The sequence below is a fragment of the Lepidochelys olivacea genome, assembly GCF_965140295.1.
Source record: "Lepidochelys olivacea isolate rLepOli2 genome assembly, chromosome: 2".
NCBI classification, from domain to species: Eukaryota; Metazoa; Chordata; order Testudines; family Cheloniidae; genus Lepidochelys; species Lepidochelys olivacea.
The window spans coordinates 121620366-121645062 of NC_140412.1; the positions used below are offsets into that span (position 1 = coordinate 121620366).

At 41.4% G+C, this 24697-nt stretch overlaps 1 protein-coding gene across 2 annotated transcripts in view; it reads right to left on the reverse strand.

Moving 5' to 3' along the window:
• Nucleotides 1-24697, reverse strand: part of GMDS (GDP-mannose 4,6-dehydratase) — a 549352-nt gene that overhangs the window by 311829 nt on the left and 212826 nt on the right. For both annotated transcript variants that reach the window (XM_084619255.1, XM_084619256.1), the window contains exons 5-6: nt 13122-13314; nt 12217-12321 (exon numbers count right to left, since the gene is read on the reverse strand). In XM_084619255.1, the coding sequence (XP_084475381.1) occupies nt 12217-12321; nt 13122-13314 (298 nt within the window). The remainder of the gene's footprint in view (nt 1-12216; nt 12322-13121; nt 13315-24697) is intronic.

Genomic DNA, 24697 nt, shown 5'->3' on the forward strand with positions numbered 1-24697 from the left:
TTCAGAAGTGACATTTGATTTCTTCAAACTTCTCAATTTTTTAAATTAATCCTTCAACCTCAAACGAGAGATTATTTTTCATGAGGAACAGTTTCATGCTCTGTTTGAAGTTTTCTTCTACAGCTGTTTTCAAGAAAACAGTGAATCAAAAAGCCTTTTTTTTTTCAGTCTCCCATAATTCAAATGGTTGAATGCATTTTCTTTCAGCCTCTCTCTCTCTCTCATGCATTCACATTCAAATCACTTCTGGGCTGAGACCAAGCATAGAAAATTTCAGTTCCAATAGAGAGTTAGTTATTTCAGAAAGATAGGAGTGAGAGAATAGAATTACAATGGAACTTTGTAGCATATTTAACCTTAGCTATTTTTTTTTAAACAGAAACAGTTGACATTTGTCAATATTTAACACATAATGGTACCAGAGATACCATAATTCCCTTTAGATTTAGAATATGTGATACCTGGAGTGGACTGTATAATAGCTCTTGGTAAATGCTGAGTATTTAATAATAACTACTATGTAATGTTTGCAGACAAGAAAGCTGTAATATGAACACTGAGGTAACTGATTTGCATTGTAGTGCATTGCCAAATAGGTATTTCCATTTTATTTATTTTTTATTTCTTTCTTTTTTTTTAAAATTTGCTAGTCTACCCAGCTTTGTGATTATTTAAAATAGGTATTTGTGGAGATTGCGATAAACTTTGGGAGGATTAGTCTTCCTGTTTTAGAGAGTATGGCAGAGTGAAATTATTTGGGAGGTTAATGGGATAACAGGATGACCTGTTGTTGGTGGCTGGGGATGTGGTAGGTCACTATGCTGTTGCAGATGAAATCCCTTTTATTGGGTATCTGGCCACAGTAGCTGCGGCCCTTTGATGGCCACGTTAAGATGACTGAAAGGGCATAGGAACAAAGTTGTGCCCTAGGAATAGGATGGCTATGGGGGAATTCAGTTGCTCACTCCTTGGGCTGATGAGAGGTGGAGACAAGGCTGGAAGGTGTTAAATTCCAGAAATGTCTGAGGGTCCTATCTGTGAAATCCCAACTCCCGCAATACTGCCAGAGTTGCCAGAAGTTCTTTAGGCCCTGGTAAAAGGAGAATAGCTGTGCTGCAATGCACTCCAGCCTGGTCCCCATGCCAGGGACTGTGAGTAGAGGCTTGTGTAGAGACTTTATATCAGCTTTACAATGGCCAAGGATGCTCCCCGCACAGGGGATACCCTGGGCGGGGGGGCTTTCCACTCACTTTAAGGTACCTTTATGCTTCCAGAACAGTGCAAAAAAAAAAATGTAGCATAACTGAGAATCAAGCCCACAAAATGTTGTGCTCCTGTACTTCAGTCACAATTAGTATCATGAAGGTGAAATGTACTATGCAATTACTAATTGTTATTATTTCATATTCCCAGAACTGAATTGACATAAGAACATAAGAGCGTCCATACTGGATCAGACAAAAGGTCCATCTAGCCCAGTATCCTGTCTTCTGACAGGGGGCAATGCTAGGTGTCCCAGAGGGAATGAACAGAACAGGCTATCAAGTGATCCATCCCCTGTTGGCAAACAGAGGCTAGGGACACCATCCCTGCCCATCCTGGCTAATAGCCATTGATGGACCTATCCTCCATGAATTTATCTACTTCTTTTATGAACCCTGTTATAGTCTTGGCCTTCACAACATTCTCTAGCAAAGAGTTCCACAGGTTGACTGTGCGTTGTGTGAAAAAATACTTCCTTTTGTTTGTTTTAAACCTGCTGCTTATTAATTTCATTTGATGACCCCTGGTCCTTGTGTTATGAGAAGGATGTCAAGTGGATAAAACAAAACATTCTACCACTTATAACAGTTCCATTGGGGGGGGGGGGGGCTTGGACCAGGGTGGACCGACAGCCCCCCTATCAGCACCCCGCTCCCCAGCAGGTTATCAATTGCCGGGCAGTTCAGCTGTCCCTCCCTTCACTGCCATGTGCTGCTCCTGCCCTCTGCCTTGGAGCTGCTCTCCAGAGCCTCCTGCTTGCTGTGCGGGGGAGGCGCTAATGTCAGGGTGTCCCCCTCCCCCCTGCTCCTGCACCCTACTTACCTCATCTTCCATAGAGCAGGGTGGGGACATGACAGGGCTCAGGACAGAGGGAGCTTCCTGGCAGCAGCTGCCATCTCAGCTTACCGATTAACTTAAAAAGGCAGTGTACTTAAAAGTGGGGTCAGCGTACTTAAAGGAGAAATGTGCATCTCTCTCTCACACACAGGGTGTGTGTCTGTCTGCCATGCTGTCTCCCCTCCCTCCATTCTGCTGCCTTGTAGAGTGCGAGGCTACATTAACAACAGTGTGTTAAACCTCAAGGGCTCAGCCAAAAGCTAGTTCATCATTTAGCAGTAAGGCATTCCCTGGGAAATATCCCACCCTCTAACTTCCCCACCTCAACCAAGCTTCACAATCATCATTGCTGTGTACAGTATTCAATTGTTTGTTTAAAAAGTATACTGTGTGTATATATTAGTTTTTTGTCTGGTGAAAAAAAATCCCTGGAACCTAACCCCCACTATTTACATTAATTCTTATGGGGAAATTGGATTTGCTTAACATCGTTTTGCTTAAAGTCGCATTTTTCAGGAACGTAACTTCAACATTAAGTGAGGAGTTACTGTTCACATGTTCCTAACTTTGAATATGTGAGTAGTTCCACTGAAATCAATGGGAATACTCACATGCGTAAACTTAAGCACACGTAAGTGTTTGCAGGATCAGGCCTTTAGTTTGGAAGTTTCAGGTTACTGTAGTTACTTGTAAAGTTTTTTCTTCCCTAATGAAACCAACTCATACTTAGGAAGGATTGTGTATATGTGACGGGTTGGACCCCTTGGGAAGTCACCTGATGTCCTGAGATACCACTGAGTCTACCCGTTCTGCCAGCATGGGCCTGCTTTTACCTGTCTTGCTGAGCCAGGCTCTTAAAATCTCCTCTAACATACACACAGGCAGGGCCACACCCAGCTGCTGATCGGCTCTGGGAAGACTCAGCTTGAGGGACTTGCTCCAACACTCAGATGTCCACCTCCCTTGGAGTACAGACCTAAAGATATAATATATTTGCCAATTCCCTCAATGTGGAAGAGGGTATGCACAATTTCTTGACCCCCCCAAGTTAGAAATCACATCAACTGGGTTGCATTATACACCAGAAATAAATTTATGAACTGTAACAGGTGTATTTTAAGTAGTTAAGGAGATAGCAGACAGAACAAGGCAGATTACTAAGAAAATAAAATGGAGCACTAAATACTTTAATACACTAAAGAAACTGGTTACATGCAAGTTCTCACCCTAAATGTGGTTCTAATAATCTTCTTCACAGGCCAGATGCCCTTCCAGCCTGGGACCAGTTCTTTCCCCCTGTTCAGTCTTACTCATTTCCAGCCATCATCTTGGGAGGGGGCGCAGGGGAGAAATGACTACCTGGATTATCTCACTCCCCACCCTTGGATAGGATTTGCATAAGGTGGGAGTCCTTTGTTTCCTATTTTGACCCCCTTCCCTCACAGTGGAAAGTTACAAGAAGTCCCAGGTAATGTTTTAATATCAGGTGACAAGACCACCTGACTCTGTAGGGCCCTTGTAGCCATTCTTCACAGGCTGACCCACACATTCACAGGAAGATTAAGCTCTTTTATAGTCCACTGTCCTTGTTGATGGGCCATCCACACGATCTGGCTTTTAAATTGTTGTACCTGAAGCGTTGGCAGTGGGCATAGTAGCACAGTTGAAATAGATACATAGTCAATATTTCTAATTTCAGATACAGAAATGATACATGCATACAAATAGGATAATCGCATTCAGTAAATCATAACCTTTCCAATGATATGAGCCATCTTGAATAAAGTATATCCCAGTTATGTCATTCATATCATAAGCATATTTTCATAAAGAATATGGAATGATACATCACAGTATTCTTGTCCAGTAGAGGCCCAGTACTAGAAAAGCAAAGATGATAAAAGTCAAGATTAAAATGAACAGTTAGCAACATGACAGAAAAGCACAATGACAAGGACGTGGGCAGCGGTCAGGGCTAGTGGTCAGAGCAGGGGGTCAAAACCAAAGACTGCATCAGGTACCCAGGCAAAGGACAGAATCAGAAAAGGAGTCAGGTGCCAAGCCAGGGGTCAGGAGTTGGGGAGAACGTCATGTACTTGGCCAGGAGTCAGAGACCACATCAGGGACCTGGAGGAGGGCAGGATGGCATGAACTGGGAGTAGACGGGGGTCTGGGATAGGAAGACAGGAACCAGAAGCAGCCAGGAAAGCAGCAACCAAGAGCATTAGCAATGCAGGGCTCAGGAGTCAGGTAAGCAGAAAGGGTCTGTAGTCGCAGCTAAGGATTTTGCTAGATGCTCGGACAACTTCCTGTTGTTACTTCCTGGTTCATATAGAACTTCTTAGCCAATCAGGGGGATGGATGTTTCCAGAATCGGGAGCTTTGGGGGTAGAGCCCTCTGCAAGTTAGCCCTTCCCTGGACCCTTCCCTAGTTCCGAAGGTGAGCTGCTGGATGGCAGTCGTAGCCTGAGCGCTGCCTGGGGCCTGGGTTTGAGGCCTGTGATCCCTCACAAGAAGCTGGACAGCACCTGTGCATATTATGCTTTGTCCTAGCCAGTATCAGCTTCTTGAGCAGTAAGACTAACCAGATTCATGTTTTTTAAAAATATTTGATTCAGATACTACCTTGTTAGGGCTCATATATGAACCTAGACAGGTAGGTAGATAGACAGCGTCTGATAATCTTCCATTAATATAGTCACTGTTCCTACAAAGCAGTCTGTGCAGTCAGACCCTTATGCTCACATTTAGTTTTATTGAAGTTTGACTCTCTGCTGTTGTAAGAATGCACCTCCACAGATGACTTCTCAGGATCAGGCCCATAATAAGGAGCATGAGCCAATAAGAATTTATGTCTTTAGGCCACTGTATGCTCTCGCTGTTGAAATATGCAAACTAAAAATACATGAAGTCATCTTGGCTGCTCCATGACACAAACCTGTCTGAAGCAACTGCTTTTACACTGGCTGTAGTGCCTCGCTGTTCAATACGGCTAGGTGGATGATATTTACTATTATGACCCAACTCGCCTTCTCCTCCCTGTGCACCAAGAAGCCATTTAGAAATGAGTAACAAAACTACTTCATTGATGTTTACTACCCATAGGCTTGAAAGAACACCTCTCACTGGCCTACCTTCGTTGAAACATATTTGTTACACACTGAAACTTAGCTAAAGCAAACACTCATGGGGCAGATAAAAACTGACGGCTTACTAAAACCAAATAGTGAATACATTTGTAGATTTTATATTTATATAAGATGAAAACTTCTGCACATAAACTGATCAGCTCAGTGTATAAAAACAGCACTGGACAGCAGGTTCTCTAATAAGTTCTGTCCAAGTCAAGCTGATCAGCTGTCCAGCTGAAGCTCTTGTCTTTTTGGTAGGGTTGAGCTCACTGGCTCCACTTATGCAGAAGACATGAGGGAATCTGCCAGTTTGTCTTCCCAGTTAGAGAAACAAATGGAAAAGTGAAATGTTAGAGAAAATGGCCAGCTCTTCTTATGGGAGCTTCAGTAGAGGCAGCTGGCATGTTGTAGGGCTTCCTATTAGATATCAGCATACTACAACTGCCCTCTTAGGATATGCAGGCGAAACAGGCATGGAGAAGGTAATAAAAACAACCAGTACAAAGACACCCAAAGTAAGCATTACAGTAAGTCAAATACATGAAACAAATCACAAATAAAATAAATAAAAGTGAATATAATGGCTAAGACTACCACCACTCTTTTCAATTCTATGATTTCTTTTCTTTTCCTCTTTTTTTTCCCCTTTTAATCTGACAACAAGTACTTTGACAAAAGCAGCCTGCAATCTAACACCGAGCAGTTTCCTTCATGGCTGAGAGATGTCACAGAAAAGAGCAGTTGTATCCTTTCCCTCTGGCTATACAACAATTGTGTGATGACAACTGCTTCACCTGGACTGATGTCAGAGAAACATGTTTTCCTACTGAATGATCTAGAAAATGATGCACTAGATGGAGTAGTAATAATTATATAATATTTATAATTTAACTGTTTAATAATTCACTTAGTTTTTAAAGGCAAAACATGTTTTGATAAACATGTTTTCTTAGTTATACAGAACACTTAAGGTAGTTTTACTTAATAGAAAAAATTCCTATCTTTGTGAATCTTTAATTGAATTTGAATTTTCATACAAATAGAGCTTGGAAATAAAAATGAACCATCTAGTATATAATAAATGTATAATTTGACATTTTTAATATAATAAAAAAAGTAAAAATTAAGGATCTGAATAAATGTAAATTAAACTACATAACTGCTTAAATAAATAAATAAATATTTATTTATTTAATAAAGATATAGTGTATTCTCCTGGTTAGCAAAAAGTAGTACCAAGTTTAGTGTACAGACTATATTTAGTTGCAAATTAACGCTGTTACCAACCAATAAGAATCAACCTTTCTTTCATAAAATAACTAACGTACAAATGCAATACACAATTAAAATTGATGTTTTAAATCTCTGATTTAAAATCAATCCACCTGATTAACTGAGTATTTTTTAACAAAAATTTCCCCTCACACTACACACTAGTTAAAGCAAATCTAGTTTTGTCTTAGGCTCAGATTCAGCAATGACCTTTGGGGATTTTTAGTATATTTAATGTACAATAGTTCTGAATTGATATCAGTGGGAAGTTTTCTGTGCAGCATAAACAAAAGCAGTGTAAACAACGCTAAAAGATTATGTACCTCAGCTCCCAACGAACCAGGTCTATGGGCGTCACGTTATTGACTTGAACTCGGACCATACAGAACATGGTTGCAACCAAGGTCCTGTAGTGGCACCAAATCTTGTATAAAGGAGGTTGTCAAGGTTCCTTCCCCACTCTGAACTCCAGGGTACAGATGTGGGGACCTGCATGAAAGACCCCCTAAGCTTATTCTTACCAGCTTGGGTTAAAAACTTCCCCAAGGTACAAACTTTGCCTTGTCCTTGAACCGTATGCTGCCACCACCAAGTGTGTTAAACAAAGAATAGGGAAAGAGCGCACTTGGAGACGTCTTCCCCCCAAATATCTCCTCAAGCCCTATGCCCCCTTTCCTGGGAAAGGCTTGATAAAAATTCTCACCAATTTGTACAGGTGAACACAGACCCAAACCCTTGGATCTTAAGAACAAGGAAAAAGCAATCAGGTTCTTAAAAGAAGACTTTTAATTAAAGAAAAGGTAGAAGAATCACCTCTGTAAAATCAGGATGGTAAATACCTTACAGGGTAATCAGATTCAAAACAGAGAATCCCTCTAGGCAAAACCTTAACTTACAGAAAGACACAAAACAGGAATATACATTCCATTCAGCACAGCGTATTTTATCAGCCATTAAACAAAAGGAAATCTAACGCACTTCTAGCTAGATTACTTACTAACTTTAGAGACGTTCTGAGTCTGCATTCCTGATCTATTCCCGGCAAAAGCATCACACAGACAGACAAACCCTTTGTTTCCCCCCACCTCCAGCTTTGAAAGTATCTTGTCTCCTCATTGGTCATTTTGGTCAGGTGCCAGTGAGGTTACCTTCGCTTCTTAACCCTTTACAAGTGAAAGGGTTTTGCCTTTGGTCAGGAGGGATTTTATAGCACTGTATACAGAAAGGTAGTTACCCTTCCCTTTATTTTTATGACAGGGGTCAAATAAGGTGTCTCAGACAAGGTTATGGTTTGCTGGTTATGATTATGCTGTCTATATGTGTGTATCATTTTTGTAGTTAAAGTTATGAATATTGGCTCTATACTGTCTGTATTTCAAACTTATCCGATGCTTCTGGGTGATGCCTCAGACAAGTTGGGGTCAACTCTGCCTAGCCTGCTTCATGGCCCATTAAGGACCATCAGCTATACAATTGACCCATTGAGAGAAGGCAGACACGCCTTGGGGCTCAGCAAGGCATGCAGGGACATGTCTAAGGACAGAATTCTGAGGTTTTTCCATGCCATGTGATGGACAGCTTGTCTTTGAAACAAAGAAAATAGAGACTACATGGCAAAAGACTATAAAAAGCTGCACCTCCTCCATCTGGTCTTCAATCCTGCTTCTTACCTCTGGAGGAATTTTGTTACACTGAAGCTTTGAACCAAGGACTGATGACCCATCCCAGCTGTGGATGTATTCCAGAGACTTGATGTGAACCTGCAGTTTATTCTATCACTGCTGCAAGCCTGAACCAAGAACTTTACCATTACTGTATGTAATTGATTTCATTTAACCACTTCTAGCTCTCATTCTCAAAAACTCATAGAATCTAGAAGGGCCCCAATGAACTCGATTCTTTGAGTTGGTACTAGAGTCGATTGTCCCTTGTTTAGGATGAGGGTCAGACAATCTAAGAGACTTAGACATGCATTGGACAGGATAGAGGACTCCTTTGGACTTACCTCTCACTAACCAGTCATCCAGGTACGAGAAGATATGAATTCCCCTCTTCCTGAGGTATGCTGTCACCAGGGTCATGCACTTGGTAAAATTGTGGGGAGCCAAGAACAGAACAAAGGAAAACACGGTGTCCTGATGGCGCTGACCTGCCACAACAAACCTCAGAAACCTCCTGTGGATTGTGAGAATCACCACATGAAAATCCAGGGTAGCAAACCAGTTGTTGTGATTAAATGCAGGGAGAGCAATTGCTAGGGTGACGATCCAGAATTTCACGTTTGATGAGGTTGTGGAGAACAGAGAATAGAATCCCCTTCCCTGTTGCTGCAGAGGGACCTCCTATACAGCTCCCACTGCAAGTAGAATCTGGACCTGGCGAAGGAACAGTGACTTATGGGAGACAGGTCCCTGAAGGGAGATAGGGTAGGAGGGTGGAGGGGAGGGATGTTCAGGAATTGAATGGTAAAGCTCAGTCTCAGTGCCTAGGACCCATGTGTCCATGATTGCTGAATCCGAAGTATCATAAAAGCAAGACAACTTATCCCCAAAACCAAGGGCATAGGGGTAGGGAGGTCACAACTGGAGTGCTACCTGGGACCTGAAAGTCAAAATGGCTGCTTGCTCTGTGCTGGTGGATGATGAGCTGAGTGACTAAAATTAGAGCCAGAAGACGTTCCTCTCTGGGACATGAGACTTCCTGGGGAAGTCCTGCTTTCTCAGGGAAGGAGGGCAGTCGGAAGAAACGCTGTGAGTGATATTGCTGCTGACTGCCTTAGTGACTGCCTTAGTGGCACCTCTTTGTAGCCAGGATATAAACTCCCAACGAACATAAAGCCTGGGAGTCTTTAAACAAATGCAGGGTCTCGTCAGTTTTGTCTAAGAACAAAAACCAACCACAAAAAAGTAAGTCCTCTGTAGTTTGCTGCACATCCAGAGCTATATCAGAATTCTGCCATCATGAAGCCCTCCTCAGGAACATAGCTGAAGCCATAACTCTGTCCAAAGCATCTGCCATGTCCAAAGTTGACGGCAACGAAGTTTTGGCCACAACACAACCCTCCAAAATGAACACCTTAAACTCTTCCCTGGAGGTTTCTGGCAGCTTATCCATGAATTTGGATACAGTGTCCCATTTGACAAAGGTCATATATGCATAGCAGTACCTACTTGCTCATGATGCGCATCTGTAAAGATGAAGTGTTATGAGTTTTTCGCCCTATCAAATCTAGCCTCTTTGATTTGTTGTCCTTAGATGTGGACATATACCTCCCCTGCTGTGATCTGTCATTTTTTGCGGTTACCACGAGACAGTTAGAAGCTGAGTTGGAATAGAAGCACACAAAGCCTCCGATGGGAACATAACGTTTCTCAGAACGATTCGCAGTGGCAGGCAATGAAGCTGGAGTGTTCCATAGGGACTTCACAGGCTCCAAGAGATCTTCATTTATCGGGAGAGCCACCTCCCTGGAGCTGATGACAGCAGAATATCCAAAACTTACACGTGTGCTCCTGTACAAACTCAGTGGGGATGCTCAAGGCGGAAGCCATAAACTTCAGGAGGTCTTGATATGCCTTAAAATCTTCAGGCACAGGAGAAGCAGAGTCCCGTACTCCGGTGATGAAGAAGCAGCAGGATATGGTACTAATGGAGGCTCTTACAGGGGAACTAGCTCTTATACAAGAGGATCAGGCTGAACCAGCTCAGGAGGGACGACATCAGCCTCTGAAATGGAGGCAACTAGGACCAGTGAACTTATCCTGGACTGTGTTGAAGAGCGGGATCTCATGGACTGAAGGATGTCCCAAGAGTTTCAAGGAAGCCACTGGGTACTGAGCTAGCCGCTACTTTCCCTACTATGGGAGCAGTGCCCGTCGGGTACCAATAGTGATCCAGGAACGGTCTAAAATGCTTTCAAAAGCAGTGCTTAGAGGGGGAGGGGGTGGAGAAAGATGCCCCTAAATCAGATCCCAAGGAGCCCTGGAAGTCCTCATATGACAGTTATTGCTGACACCGATGTCACTGCTACTAGACTCAACGGATGTCCGACAGCCAGTACCAGAGTTGATAGTACAGACACCCACTGGTCAAGATGCAGTACTGAGGAGCAGTTAGATGGATCAGCTGCATCCCACATGTCAGAACCACCATGGTGCCATCAGCAATCCTCTTAAATCCTGGAATGGGTTCTCAGAGGACCTGGGAAAGGCAAATGAACCTTCCTCCTCTTAGAGGAGGCACCAGTCCTCGAACGCACAGCAACGTCACTTGACAACACCAAAGGGGAGCCAATCAATCAGCGGAGTCCCTCAGTGCTGAAGTGAGCTTAGTGGCCTGCTCCAAGAGGTGCTGCTTTCAGGCACAAGCCCCTCACCGCCCGCATTCTTCTCTTGAATGACTTGCAGAGGAAGCACCCTTCTCCCAGAGACAGAAAATACCTCTGGTGGGAGTCAATGTTGGGAAGAGCCACCCCACACATTGAACAATGCTTAAACCTTGGCGAGGGCACCACTCAGGAGAGCAAACTACCTACTAAAAACTAAAACTAAACAAAAAGGTACTATTTAACCACACTAACAAACTGACAACTGTATACAACTAGAAATCTCAGAAGACAGACTGAAAGCATGAGGTAAAACACCACTCAGAACAAACTAACCCTAGCCATAGATGATAAGAAGGACCTGTAGGGGGCAGAGGGTTGTCCAGAGTGAAGCCACCTTTAGATAGCCAGGGGCTAGGGCTACAGGCACTGTGGATGCTGCTAGGCAAAGTTCTCCAGCTTTAGTGCGCTGGGCGCACACACACAAGTGAAATACTCGTCTGAAACCACTGAAAGAATAATTTGAATTTACTTTTCATTATAAACAGGCTGCAAAAAAAGGTTTCTGAAGCAAGAAGCTACTTTCATGTGTTAATTCAGCTTTCATTTACAGTGCATAGTTAAAGCTCTACTAGATTACGATTAGTGGAAATTCATCAGTATAAAATGAGAGGGAACTAAACTAACTGATTTATAACTCACACTTAAGACAAATATTAATTGTTTATGATGCACTGGAAAGGGTTTATTAAATGGAACATAAGATCATTTGTATTCTATTCCCAGGCATTGCTATCAAGGACTAACTGGAATCAAATGGAAAGGCATTTTAAAGCTATGTGTAAGGACCTTCACAGAAAATATTGCAGCTGGTTTACAATCCATATATTGCCACGCACACCAGCATAAATATATCTTATGAATTTAGAAATACTACTATTCCTATCCCCTTATAGTATTTGAGTGCAAATGCAATGCCCAAGTGCCTGAAACTGTGTCTGTTAAGTGCAATTGCCTACCCTAAAGAAAACCTTCCCCTTAAAATGTCTGATTTAGGCTTTAGAGTTTCCATACCCATCAAGATGAATAATGAAGTTTACAGATGTTGTTTCAATCTGCGTAGGACACTGTTACATTGGTTCATATGAAGAGGACTACCTCCTAAACCAAAAGGACTAGAAATGGATATTTAAGTTTGCAAATGAAAACTTGCACTATGCAGACTAAATCTGTCACGGGGCCAACTAAACACATCAAGCAGGCAAAGAGTTTGACATCCCTGCTTCAGAACACTGGTAAATGTAAATTAAACCTGTGGATATACTGCTCCATTTTTCCTGTTCAGACGTACAACAGGGCGGCAATAGAGTTTTTCAAAGATTTTCTCACCTCTCCTGGGACTCTCATGATTGAAGAGGATGCCATTCACAGCGAAGAGATTGTAGGCCTCCCTGAAGTTCACCACAATCCAGTAGGCATACAGTTTGGCTGCTCCTACAAAAATAATTTAAATATTACATAATACAACCACACCCAGACCCACTCTAAAAGAAATGCACTTCTTTATAGAAAGATGAACTAGGGTTTGATTAATTCTCTCAGTGTGCCATAGTTCACCATAAAAAAAGCCAGCCCAATAAACAGCAACTGAATGAGAAAACACTCCTTTCTGCAGAGCCATAGTCCTGGCTAGGAAGTGTTAAGAAGGCACCTTTCACTTGTTTTCCTATGCACACTCAAGCATAGCACTTTTTCTTTTACAATATAATTAACACAGTTAGAGCGTGTGAAATACGCCATGGTGGTGACCTCTGCTAATAAAAAAAATTACGTTGGGGGAATAAAAGAAAATCTGGTGCCTTAACACTTAAATTGATTTGAAACTTTATCACTGTAGTATTCTAAGCACATTGCTTTAATAAGTGTTTCAACTTAGTTCATGAGAGAAGTGAGCTCTTGGGAAATATTCATTCAGGCAACAAAAATTATGAAACCTTATCACTTCAGTGCTATCTTACACTTCTTCACTAAGAAGGAATCACCCCTCCCTCTCACCCGTTTAAAGAGGTCTCCGCTCCAGATCTGAATGAACAAGGTTTTGTGAAGTGAGATGGTAATTTCCAACCCTCAGGCAATGGCAGCAAATACTTTTTATTTAGTAATTCATAAAGGTATGCTTCTCAACATGTCTAGTCACTTTTGTTCTATCTTTACTTTAATCTCATACCCAAATGACGTCAGCCCTGAGACATGAGGAACAGAGTGTGCACAGATGCACACACTCGAAAACTCACCATACGGAGATCTGGGATAAAAAGGTGTAGTCTCCTTCTGTGGTATTTCTTGCACTTTCCCATAAAGTTCACTGGTTGAGGCTTGGTAGAACTTCACAGAGTTGATAAGGCCACAGGTCTTAACAGCATCTAGAAGCCGTAAAGTGCCAACTCCATCAACATCAGCAGTATATTCTGCTAGGTCAAAAGAAATCTTGGCGAGGGAGAGAGGAAGTAAAACCACGACAGAGATTTACTAAAGGCAACCACAAATGCAACAAGTATACACAACAGATTCACATTTATGCCTTGCTAGCAATAGAACCAACTATATATGTTCAGGCTGATTTCAATTTTTAATTTACAAAAATATCCAAAATGATTTTTAAAAACAGATTTCTGCAATTTGACTACAAAATGAAAAAGCAAAAAGAAGCAAAAAAGTCTAGGAGACTGGTAATCTGCTCACAAAGGGCATTCCCATCCCTAGATTATTCCCACCAGATGGTGCAGATTTATGATCCTTCCTTCTCCTGTAGTCCACATTTTGACAACAGTGAAATAGTTAACATTGATGACATTTAAATTACTATTATTGGGTATCTGAACTATTATCCCATTGACAAACAAGGTAGTTTACATTTTTCAGATATATTGTTTCAGGTTCTCTGCAGATTCAGGCAGAAAAAATTTCATTCATGTCACACTTAATTGTTATTTTTTCTTGCAATCATAAGAACTAGAGATTTAGGGCTTGTCTGCATAGCAACTGGATAACATACATAGCAAGTAACCAAGTCAAATGTAATGCAACACCTCTATTATTTTGGTACAATCCTGATTTTTAACAACATAAATTATATGAAAATAAGGTACTGTTATTCCAAAATAAGAGGGTCCTCACATAAACTTCCATTGAAATAACTGAAGATATTAATTAAAAAGCAATATAACTACTTCAGTTCCAGTCTACTGTGTAGACAAGCTCTTACTTTAAAAAAAAAATGAAACCTGACATTCTGGAGAACAAAATGGAAGTCTAAAAAATAAAAGTGAGTCTGCTGATCTGGTGTGAACCAGCATAATTCAAGCCCTGATTTGGTGGAGAGAGGGAATAAACAATTTTGTGACAGATTGATTTTAAAACATAGCTGCTGCTTGAAACTTTTCAGGGCTTTGAAAGGTCAAAGAATGTGATAAGTAGCATGAATAAATATATTTATCACATCTCTCCAATTTATCATATGGATGCCACCTCCAACTATTTGAGGTGTGTGTATATATGAAATAAATTACAAAACTCCCATCGACTGCAATGGGGCCAGAATTTCCTGCATAGTATATATTATTTCTACTGTATTCCCAGATGATAATCCTTGCTCATATGCAAGTCGTAGCAGACTACCATACATGTAAATTGTAAATGTACCTCAGGTGAGCTCAGATGAGAACAAATATTTTCTAAAAAATCCCAAATTACAAATTCTCTATCCAAAGTGAACACTGAGCCTATAATAGCAATACTAGAAACTGATCTCACTGGTTTATGCACAGACCAAATGCACAATGCAAGCTTTTCCCTATTCCTTGAGAATGACCTCAATCTTCACCTGGAAAAAATCACTCTTGAGGGTGTGAGGTAATTCTGCCTCCATGTTTGCCCAGTCCTGAGTGTCTCTTGAGCAGAAACTGACAGCTTTGTGTGCGTTTGGTGTTTTTGTAATGTGGGCTATTGTTCACTAGGGACTAGGCTCAAACCACTAAATTCATTTCAATTAGGACTGCAGGTTAGACTAAAATGGCAGCCATGAAAGTGAAAAATGTGTACTTTATCAGCTAAACATTCCAACTCCAATAATGTATTCTAAGACACTTTACACAGTACAGGGGCAGTAATGTCTTGCATGTAAATAACTGGATACCTTCTTAACATGGGACATTTTTTGTGACTTCATTCTGGCACTATAGAAGACAGAGCTTTATAAAACAGAAATTCCTTACGTAGATTATATAGACAGATTTGTAAATGAATCGGACCACAGAAAATTCAGGATTTGTCCAATATCAAATGATCTACCTTTCCTCTATACATACTGGTTCTATGAAGCCAATCAAAGATAAAAAAAATCTAAGCCCTCTCCAAGTAAGAGCTCTTAAAGAAAAAAATCTATAGTGACTGGTCAACATTTAAAGTGCATCTAGATTGGAGGGTCTTAGCCCTGGTCTACACTATGAGTTTAGGTCAAATTTAGCAGCGTTAGATCGATTTAACCCTGCACCCATCCACACAACGAAGCCATTTTTGTCAACTTAAAGGGCTCTTAAAATCGATTTCTGTGCTCCTCCCCAACGAGGGGATTAGCGCTGAAATCGACATCGTCAGGTTGAATTTGGGGTAGTGTGGATGCAATTCAATGGTATTGGCCTCCAGGAGCTATCCCAAAGTGCTCCATTGTGACTGCTCTGGACAGCACTTTGAACTCAAATGCACTAGCGATCCTGACCGAGCCAGGTCACTGTGTCACATGCACTCTGTGCTGTGTCAGCCTTGGGTGGGGGCCTGACTGCTTTGTGAGCAGGAAGGCCACAGATCTAGACATCGCATTAGGTAGCTTCTGTAGCTAGAGAAAACATTCCTGTGCATTAGGCAAAGTCTGTAGCAAAAAAAGAGAAGCCCTGTGACACACCAAACTGTTAATAATACACAACCACACACTACATAAAGTATAATAACGACCACGCGAAGGATATGTTCAAGTTGGGTTTTTGTAATGTAGTGGTTATCATGTTCACCTAACACGCAAAAGGTCACCGGTTCGAAACCGGGCAGAAACAGGTCACTGTTCCTTTTTCTGACTCCCCTCCTGCATTTTTAGTCTTAGAACAGACTGCGCTGTGAAATTTTACTTTGAATTATATCAATTATGAGTTAAATAATATGGAAGCTCTCTCTAAGTTATAGTCCCAGGTTCCTTACCCTTTCAGCTGATCTGATAAATTAACATTTTTGTTAGGGGCGGGGGAAAATTTTCAAGCTGAGCAGTATCTTATTCCTGAAGCAGACTCTGATTTCATGAGTAAGGTATTTCCCACTATGAATAAATGTGGAGGAATCAGACGAAAACGTGATTTGTACAGCAAGGGAACAAGGAATTTGAATAATAGAGGCCCATTTCTGCTACCCACACTCAGAGTGACTAGACCTCACTGGCACAAGAAGTCCCATTAAGGTCAATGTGACACTTAACATGAGTACAAGTTTCAGAGTCGTAGCCGTTTTAGTCTGTATCAGCAACAATGAGGCATCCTTGTGGCACCTTAGAGACTAACATTTATTTGGGCATAAAATTGGATTTTAGCCCACAAAAGCTTATGCCCAAATAAATCTGTCTATCTCTAAGGTGCCAGAAGGATTCCTCGTTGTTTTAAAAAGAGTAAGGGCTGCAGACTATAAGTGAAATCCTGACCCCACAGAAGTCAATGGGAGTTTTGCCACTGACTTCAGAAGTGTCAGGATTTCACCCTCAGGCCCTACTGAGAAGATCACAGTCTAAGCTATCTGCTGTTTGGTGATCTTAAGTGCAAAGTACAATTACTACTCTATAAAAATAAAAACCTATTACATACTACTATAAACATTACTTTAGGGCTCAGTTCACCCCTATGTGAGAAGCGGCAGTACAACTAATCCGGAAAGGCTTTCACTATTCATCTGAGGAGGTACTTAAATTTAACCATATTAATTTTTATTTAAAAAAAACACAAGTGCAAATGAGTGGGTAAACTGAGTTTAGTTGATTTATGGCTTCCTATCTCCAACCATATGCTGATCAGGCTGCCACTCACTGTTGCAGAAAACAAGGTGTTTTATAGCAGAAATGCATTTCTTAATTTGAAGAAAATGACAAACAGGAAAAAATAGGCATCCAAACTTTTTTACAGTGCCAGTCTCTTCACGAATGCAAAGAAGCTGGAGTCTGATGCCACGGAGAAGACTGAAGTTAATCTGGAAATGCTTGTCTCTGTAAAGTGCATTTGTAGACATGTATACAATTTTGCACACACTTTTGCTGTAATAACATATCACCCAAGTTGTTTCAGTATGATCCCTTCCCTTGAAACTACTAGAGACAGCTGTTGAAGACCAAACCTGAGCAGAGCAAATAGGGGAAGGAGAGAGAGACAGAGAAGGGGCCATCATCTGCTTTAGGAAGCAAAACTGTTGCTCCACCTTCTTCTGCCATATGCAGTGAACAAAACCGGAATCAAACTAAAGTTTGTGGCTAAACCAACTCCCCTCCATCCTCATCCTCCAAATACACAAGCAGTATTAGGGCTCTACATCAGTTTTTTTTTTGTTTGTTCTTCTCGGACAAATTTAACTTTTATCCACCCTCAACTTCTCAGGGTTAATCTGCCAGTGGCAAAAAACTGGGAGGGGTTGTTTTTATTTAAAAAAAAAAAAAAAGAGGTGTCATTTCCTAGTAGAATTTTTTTCCTAAGAATATCTGAATCATGCAAAAAGAACAGGAGGACTTGTGGCACCTTAGAGACTAACATTTATTTGAGCATAAGCTTTCGTGAGCTACAGGCCAATGGGGGCTTTGGGAAGCGGCGCGGGTCAAGGGCTGTGCTGGCCGCCACTTCCCACAGCCCCCATCGGCCTGGAGCTGCAAACCACTGCTAGTGGGAGCCGTGATCGGTCAAACCTGCGGACATGGCAGGTAAACAAACCGGCTGGCCAGGGGGCTTACCCTGGTGGGCCATGTGCCAAAGGTTGCTGATTCCTACCCCAGTTATCTCAACATCCTTCCAGTAGTGCATTAAGCAATGTGACCAATATTGGTTACACATAGTTTGTTCTCTCTCTCTCATCCTCTCCCCAGAAAACTGTATGTGTAGCAGAACATTTTGTTGATTAGAGGTGGTGAGCACGCGTGGCATGTGGATGTTAGAGATGGCAAGGTCAAAGAAACATGTCTGGCACTCGTAGTGGAAGGTGCTGAGGTTTGTGATGGTCCTTAGTTCCAGTGGGAATTAATTCTATAGTCTCAGATCAGCCCCAGAGAAATCCATCTTCCACACAAGTGAGCTTTACCCCGATGGTAGAAAGTTCCATTGTCCCATAGGAGCAAAACTGTTGACTAAGATCTTCATCCCAGAGCTTCAGTCGATTTTTTTATATACGATGGATCCAGTCCATTGAGCACCTTGACAATAAGGCCCATGTGTTTCAGTATTCTATGGAAGCCAGTATAGGGAGTGGAGGACAGAACTGATGTGCTTGCGGTACCCCAGGTTACAGATGAGATGTGTTGCAGGGCCCTGTCTGAACTGCAGTACCCTAAGCGCTGAAGGTTTTATGTCCAAGTGTATTGCATTGCTGTAGTACAGATGAAAAGTGATGAAGGTGTGGTGGCTCTAAGACACCTTTCTACACTCAGTAATTTGGTTGGCTGGTAATTAAAATAGTCTCTGACATAATTTAGAGCAGCCTAAGGTGGCTTTTGGAGTTAAAGTGTCTGTGGCATGCTCAGTGCAGCTGAAATGTTCAGAGATTTTTAGCAGTAAGACATGCTCCTCTGTATATGTTCAAATGGTGATTTTTTTCATGGTTTATAACTTGGCCAATCTAGCCAAATTTTCATGGGGACAGTACAAGGCATCTCTCTGACTCCAAGACTATCCCCTTGACAAATTTCAAGATCTTGCTCCAAACCTCTGAGGTGACAGAGGTCTTCAAAGAAACAGCAAGAAAAACGGGTTAGCATTGTTAAAACTACCTATTTTCCCCTTGCCTCTTTATTAAAAATGACCACACTCTTTTTGTTTCAGAGTAGCAGCCATGTTAGTCTGTATTCGCAAAAAGAAAAGGAGTACTTGGGGCACCTTAGAGACTAACCAATATACATCTTTAGCAAAGAAAAATTCAACCTGAAGCAGAGTAAGCATGGAAAAATTTAGCCTGAGAAGTTAAAGTTTGACAGTTACAAAAGCAAACTGAAAACATGGGATTATAACTGGACGTGTCAGGCAACTTTAATAATAGAGAAGGAGTACTTGTGGCACCTTAGAGACTAACCAATTTATTTGAGCATGAGCTTTCGTGAGCTACAGCTCAAATAAATTGGTTAGTCTCTAAGGTGCCACAAGTACTCCTTTTCTTTTTGCGAATACAGACTAACACGGCTGTTACTCTGAAACCTTTAATAATAGAGGTTCTCTAAGAGAGCCCCCTGCATTACTGCAGGTGTATTTAGGTGCCTGGTTCACCAGTAAGTGCCCCCCCCACATACACACCCAATTTTCACCTGTGTCTTTGAAGCAATCTATTGGCAGACATCTGACAGCTGAAAAATGTGCTGTCTAGAAAAGCCACTGACTGTTAGTTATTTTCAAGTTTCAACATCACTCTCCTTCACTAGAGTATTAGCTGCCTCTCAGAATTATTTTAAACAAGACAAAGGCTTCATTGGCTGTATAAAATATTTGAGTCATCTCAGAATTTTTTTTTATTTTTTTTAAGAAAAGCAGTAAGTTGTGACTGTCATCTTTTTATAGTATTTAAGTTTAAATAAGTAGTATTATTTGAATAGGAAATAGTAGATACTAGTCACTGAGATTGCAAGCTAAGGCCTGATCCTGTGAGCTAATTGTCACAGAGGGAGTTGAGAGATGCTCAGCACCAATTTGGAGGCACACATCTTTTTGCAGGATCAGGCCCTACGTACCTTTGTCATTCATCATCTCTCCTCCTCAGAAGAGCTTCATATAATGGAATGTTCAGATCTGATAGCAATAAAATGCTGAAGAGGAGGAGGAGAGATCTCATAGAACATGAGATTCAGAATGACCATAAACCTTTGTCACAAAAATGTAACCTTCCCATTAGTTTTGCTTATCTTCTCATCCATTCATTATTAATTTGATGGAATTGGGGAGTCGTCAGGATTATGTGATGCAAGGAATTTATCTTGTAGAACAATCTCCAACCAAGTGTTCAAAGAAGCTTGAGTTTCAAATTACAGAAAGGTTTTTTTTTTAAACTTAGGGGAAAAACGTGTTTTGGGGGGGAGTTTTTAAATCATTTTCTAACTGGATATTTAGAGCATATCTATGTTTACCTTACACTGCTAAAGCACAATAAGCATGTAGCAAAGCCAGGAAGAGTTTTGAAATGTCGTAACTTCAATGATTAGTGACACTATAATACTCTGAAAGTTTTCTTACATAGTGAAATCCAGCTGTGCCAGAAGCTTTAAACACTATTCGAAAAAGGCTAAAGGGGTGACTTGCAGAGTCACTGGAGAACATTAGAAAGGAAGATGTAAAAAGATAGCCAATTCATTTTACTTTATATGTGCCAGGGGAATAAAGGACCATGAATAAAATGCGAGAGGGAAAGAGTCACTTTGAAATTTTCCTTCAATGTTTTTTTTTAAAAAAAACAACACACATCTCCATGGATAAATAAATGGATTTAAAAACGCTCATTAAAGTTAGAACCAGGCATTATTATTATAATGTATTTTTCTACCGCATACGGTATGACATTCTTCCACAATTTCCTCCTGTGACCCTGGATGCTTTCAAAACATGAAGCAAGAATGTTTTTAAATACATGAAATCATGAAAACTCCACCAAAATGCAGAAAACAAAAAACAAAAAAGTTTATTACACCATTTTTTGGAGTCCTGCTACTGAAGGCAAGTTGGATTGTTGATTTTAATTCAACTGCAGGCCACAATTCCATTCCTCTCTAAACAATCATCCGTTTAATCCATCTATTATGAAATAACCTAACAAAAATGCTTCCCAAGTGCTTGACTCAGTTTATTCGTAAACTTCAAAAAGAGGTTAATCTCTTCTGTTTACTGGGAGACTAAAACCCATAACATCTCTTCAAGAATATTTTTACACTGTAATCAGCTGATTAGTCTATTGTGATAATAGTTCAATAACGGTCCAAAATTTAGAATAGGGAGTTTAATATAGTGGCAAACATAGTAAAGCAGATTACCGATTGTATTTTCTGTAAGTTACTCAAGCAGAACAGTTTCCTTGCTGTCCTATTTTAATGTATATGGAAGACGTTTTCAGTCTTTCAGCTGCATTGCAATGGATAGGCAGGATCATCTACTGATTCAGCCTGTTAGCAGCATTGAAATTATATTTGGAAATACTGATTGATGCCAGAGTTGTAGCTTGCCAGTCCACACCCCAGATCTAAAGGAGGTGAGCGTGGCTCACTGGGCTGGGGGAACAAGGGACAGAGAATGTGAAGTGAAATGAAATGTAGCTCTCTTTACTTAAATACTCCTATGGCAGTGTTTGTCCATAAATGCTCCAAATAAGAGGTTAGATTCTGAAAGTGCCAGAAGAAATCCCCATTCCCTCTGTGCTCCTGCACAGGAGCTGGCCAGAGTCCCAGTTGGAAGTGTAGTTCCTGCTCGCTCAAGATTCCCCCATGAACAACAACTGTCTGAAAGGGGACAAGGAGGAGACTGGTGAAGACAAGCATATGAATCATCCCTACCTCCCTCCTTCTCTCCAACAAAATGGCCAGACTTGGAGTATATGCTGTATCCTCTTAAAGGACAGTGCAACAGCTATGCTGTCTGGAAGCTAAAATTTTCTCCAGAGAATGCAGTTACTGCATGGCCCCTCCATACATCCTCTGCACACACACCTCGTCTTGGCCAAGTTTGGAGGTACTGCCAGAAGTTCTTTTTTAATCAGTGTTCTACTTAAAGCAAAACTACATATTTTTTTGTCATTGATCACTTAAGAAAATTACCTTTTGGGCTGCAATTTCTCGTGCTTATTTTCAGCCCCAAACGACCTTGTTTTGGAAAGCTCAATAAAGAGTCTATTCGGCTGTGTCTCAGTTACACAAGAAATGTGAAAAAAAGTATTTCCTCTAGTGAAAAATGGCTTTAAAAACAAATAATATTCCATATTTTGCTTGTATGTAGCCTTGAATATGGACTATTGCCCTTGCTGTGTATGAAGACACTTGGTTCAGAAATAGATAAAATGTACTGAACAGGTGCAGAGTTTCTAGATCAGGTCATTTCTCAAATAGAAATCAACGAACACCTCAAATACTGGCATTTACAAATTAATAGAACTTGATGAAAACTGGAAACCATTTTTAAACAAAACTTTTTGTGTGATTTTTCCTCTTCATTTTTGGGTGAAATTCCATTGACTAAAATTTTCTGATTCTCTCTCCAAATGACCTATTATTTTGTCCTTGTCTTTTTTTTTTCCTTTCTTTTTTTTTAACAAATAGATCTGTACAGCTGTTGAGATTCTAAAAAAAATGACAGATATTAAAACTGGAAAATAACCTGCAATCAGTGTCTCCTCCCCCTAAATTTCAATGCACCCTCAATTTTGTAAACCTACACTGAAGTGTGAAACTTTCCAGATGTTTTCTATTGAATGAACAGAGATGAGAGGAGGGTGAATTGGACAAATTTTGAAATGGGGAGTCCTTTTATGTGCCCTGAAGTAAAGTTACCCTTTGCACCCGTCACTGTGCATGAGCCATTACAATTTCACAACAAAAACAAATGTCTCCTACAAGAATTAATCCTTCTGTGCCTCGCTTCTCTGTCTCTAAAATGGGGATGATAGTGCTTCCCTACCTCACAGGGGTGTTGTGAGGATAAATACATTAAAGATCGTAAGGTGTTCATATACTATAGAAATGGGGGCCACATAAGTAGCTTTGATAGACAGTCAGACCCTAAATACACTTGAGCCAATCATTAAATTTTAAAAATTAAGAATGGCTGGGCCTTGAGAGACCTCCCAGAGGAAAGAAAAGGAAAGGAGTTTCTAGAAATTATGCATCTGTTTTTACCAGGTTGTTGCTTACACTCAGAAAACTACGAACAAAAAGCAGAGCCTCTATTAATTCAATCTTACAATAGCAGGGTAGATGAGGGTGGGGGCATTGCTTGGCATGGAGAGAGCTGTCTAGGACACATACTGTACGGGTATGTCTACATTGGTGTAAAAAACTCACGGTTGGCCCAGGTCAGCTGACTCAGGTTTGTGGGGCTCGGGCGCCAGGGCTGAAAAACTGATGTAGATATTCGGTCTCAGGCTCAGAGCTCAAACTCTGGGACCCTGAGAGGGTGAAGGGCCCTAGAGCTCAGGATCCAGCCTGAGCCTTGTCTGCACTGCAATTTTTAGCCCCGCAGTCCAAGCCCCACAAGCCCGAGTCAACTGACCTGGGCCAGCCACGGCCATGCTGCAGGTCTTTTATCCCTGTGTAGATGTACCCTTAAGAGTCAGACATGTTTATGCACCTAAGCAATGCCTCTCCATCTACACTGGTATTTATACCCATGCTAGGGGGGGCATACACTGTAGCATTATATAGCATTTTGTATATTCAAGCACAGCTCCCATTGACTTCATGTGCACCTGTGAATGTTCGCACTTCTGTAAATCAGACCCCAGGATCTCAAGTCAGGCACCGAGAAAATGAGGAGCACAGAATTAGTTACCACCTCTAAGAAGTTTGGTTTAAGTGACTTGCCCAGAAACTCTGACAGAAGCAAGGCTAGAATCCAGTTCTCCAGGGCACCGTGAGACCATCCCTTCCTTTCCTGGCATTCCCTGCCGCATTCACTACACACCTCCCAACATCTGAAATGGATGAGGCAGGAGTCCTACAGAAAACATTCTCCTTCACTACAGAGCAATTCCTCCTCAGAGCAGACCCATCCTGTGCATGGAATGAGGCAATCTTAATTCTGACATTTCCTAACTTTTGAGTGCTAGACTTTGCAATATAAATATTGTCCTTTTGATGTTTAAAAAAAATGTCCAAGGTTTTTCAAAAAGCAAACTGAAAAAACAGAAAACCCATAATGTGGCACCATATTGGCATGTGGGCCCCCAGAAGGTTTGGAACCTTTAAATCTACCACACAGATCTCTGCTACTTGAGTTAATGGAGTAAATGTCAGCAATACAGGTTGGGTGAGAGAGAAGCTTTTGAGCCACACAGAGTCCTTCTTCTCTCACCAACAGAAGTTGGGCCAATAAAAGATATTGCCTCACCCACCTTATCTCTTCAATATCCTGGGACCAACACAACTACACTGTATACAACAGTACAGGTTGAAATTCTTGAGGTGGAACAGTAGCAGTGGGGGTTTCACAGCCGAGCAATGGTGAGACTGGAATCTTGGATTCCATTCCATGCTCTGGAGGGAAGCGTGCTCTAGTGGGCACAGACTCTGCCCACTTCCTCAAGCTTGACCTCTTCTGCTCCTTCCCCTCCAACCTATCCCTTTCCCAGGTTTGCTGCTGTCCCATCCCCGACTCCTCATCCCAGTCACCGTCTCCTCACCTAGCGAGTCCCAGTCACCACTCTCCAGGCCTCTCATCCCAGGCACAGCCTCCTTGCCCAACCAGTCCTAGCCTGCCCTTCTGGACATTTCATCATTACCTCAGTTTCCTCACACACTCCCAGTGCGAATCTCTTTGCCCAGCCACTCATTTCCTTCATCCCAGCTCCCCATCCAATCAGTCCCTCCCTCCCATCCCCATCTTCCAATCACAACTACACCTTC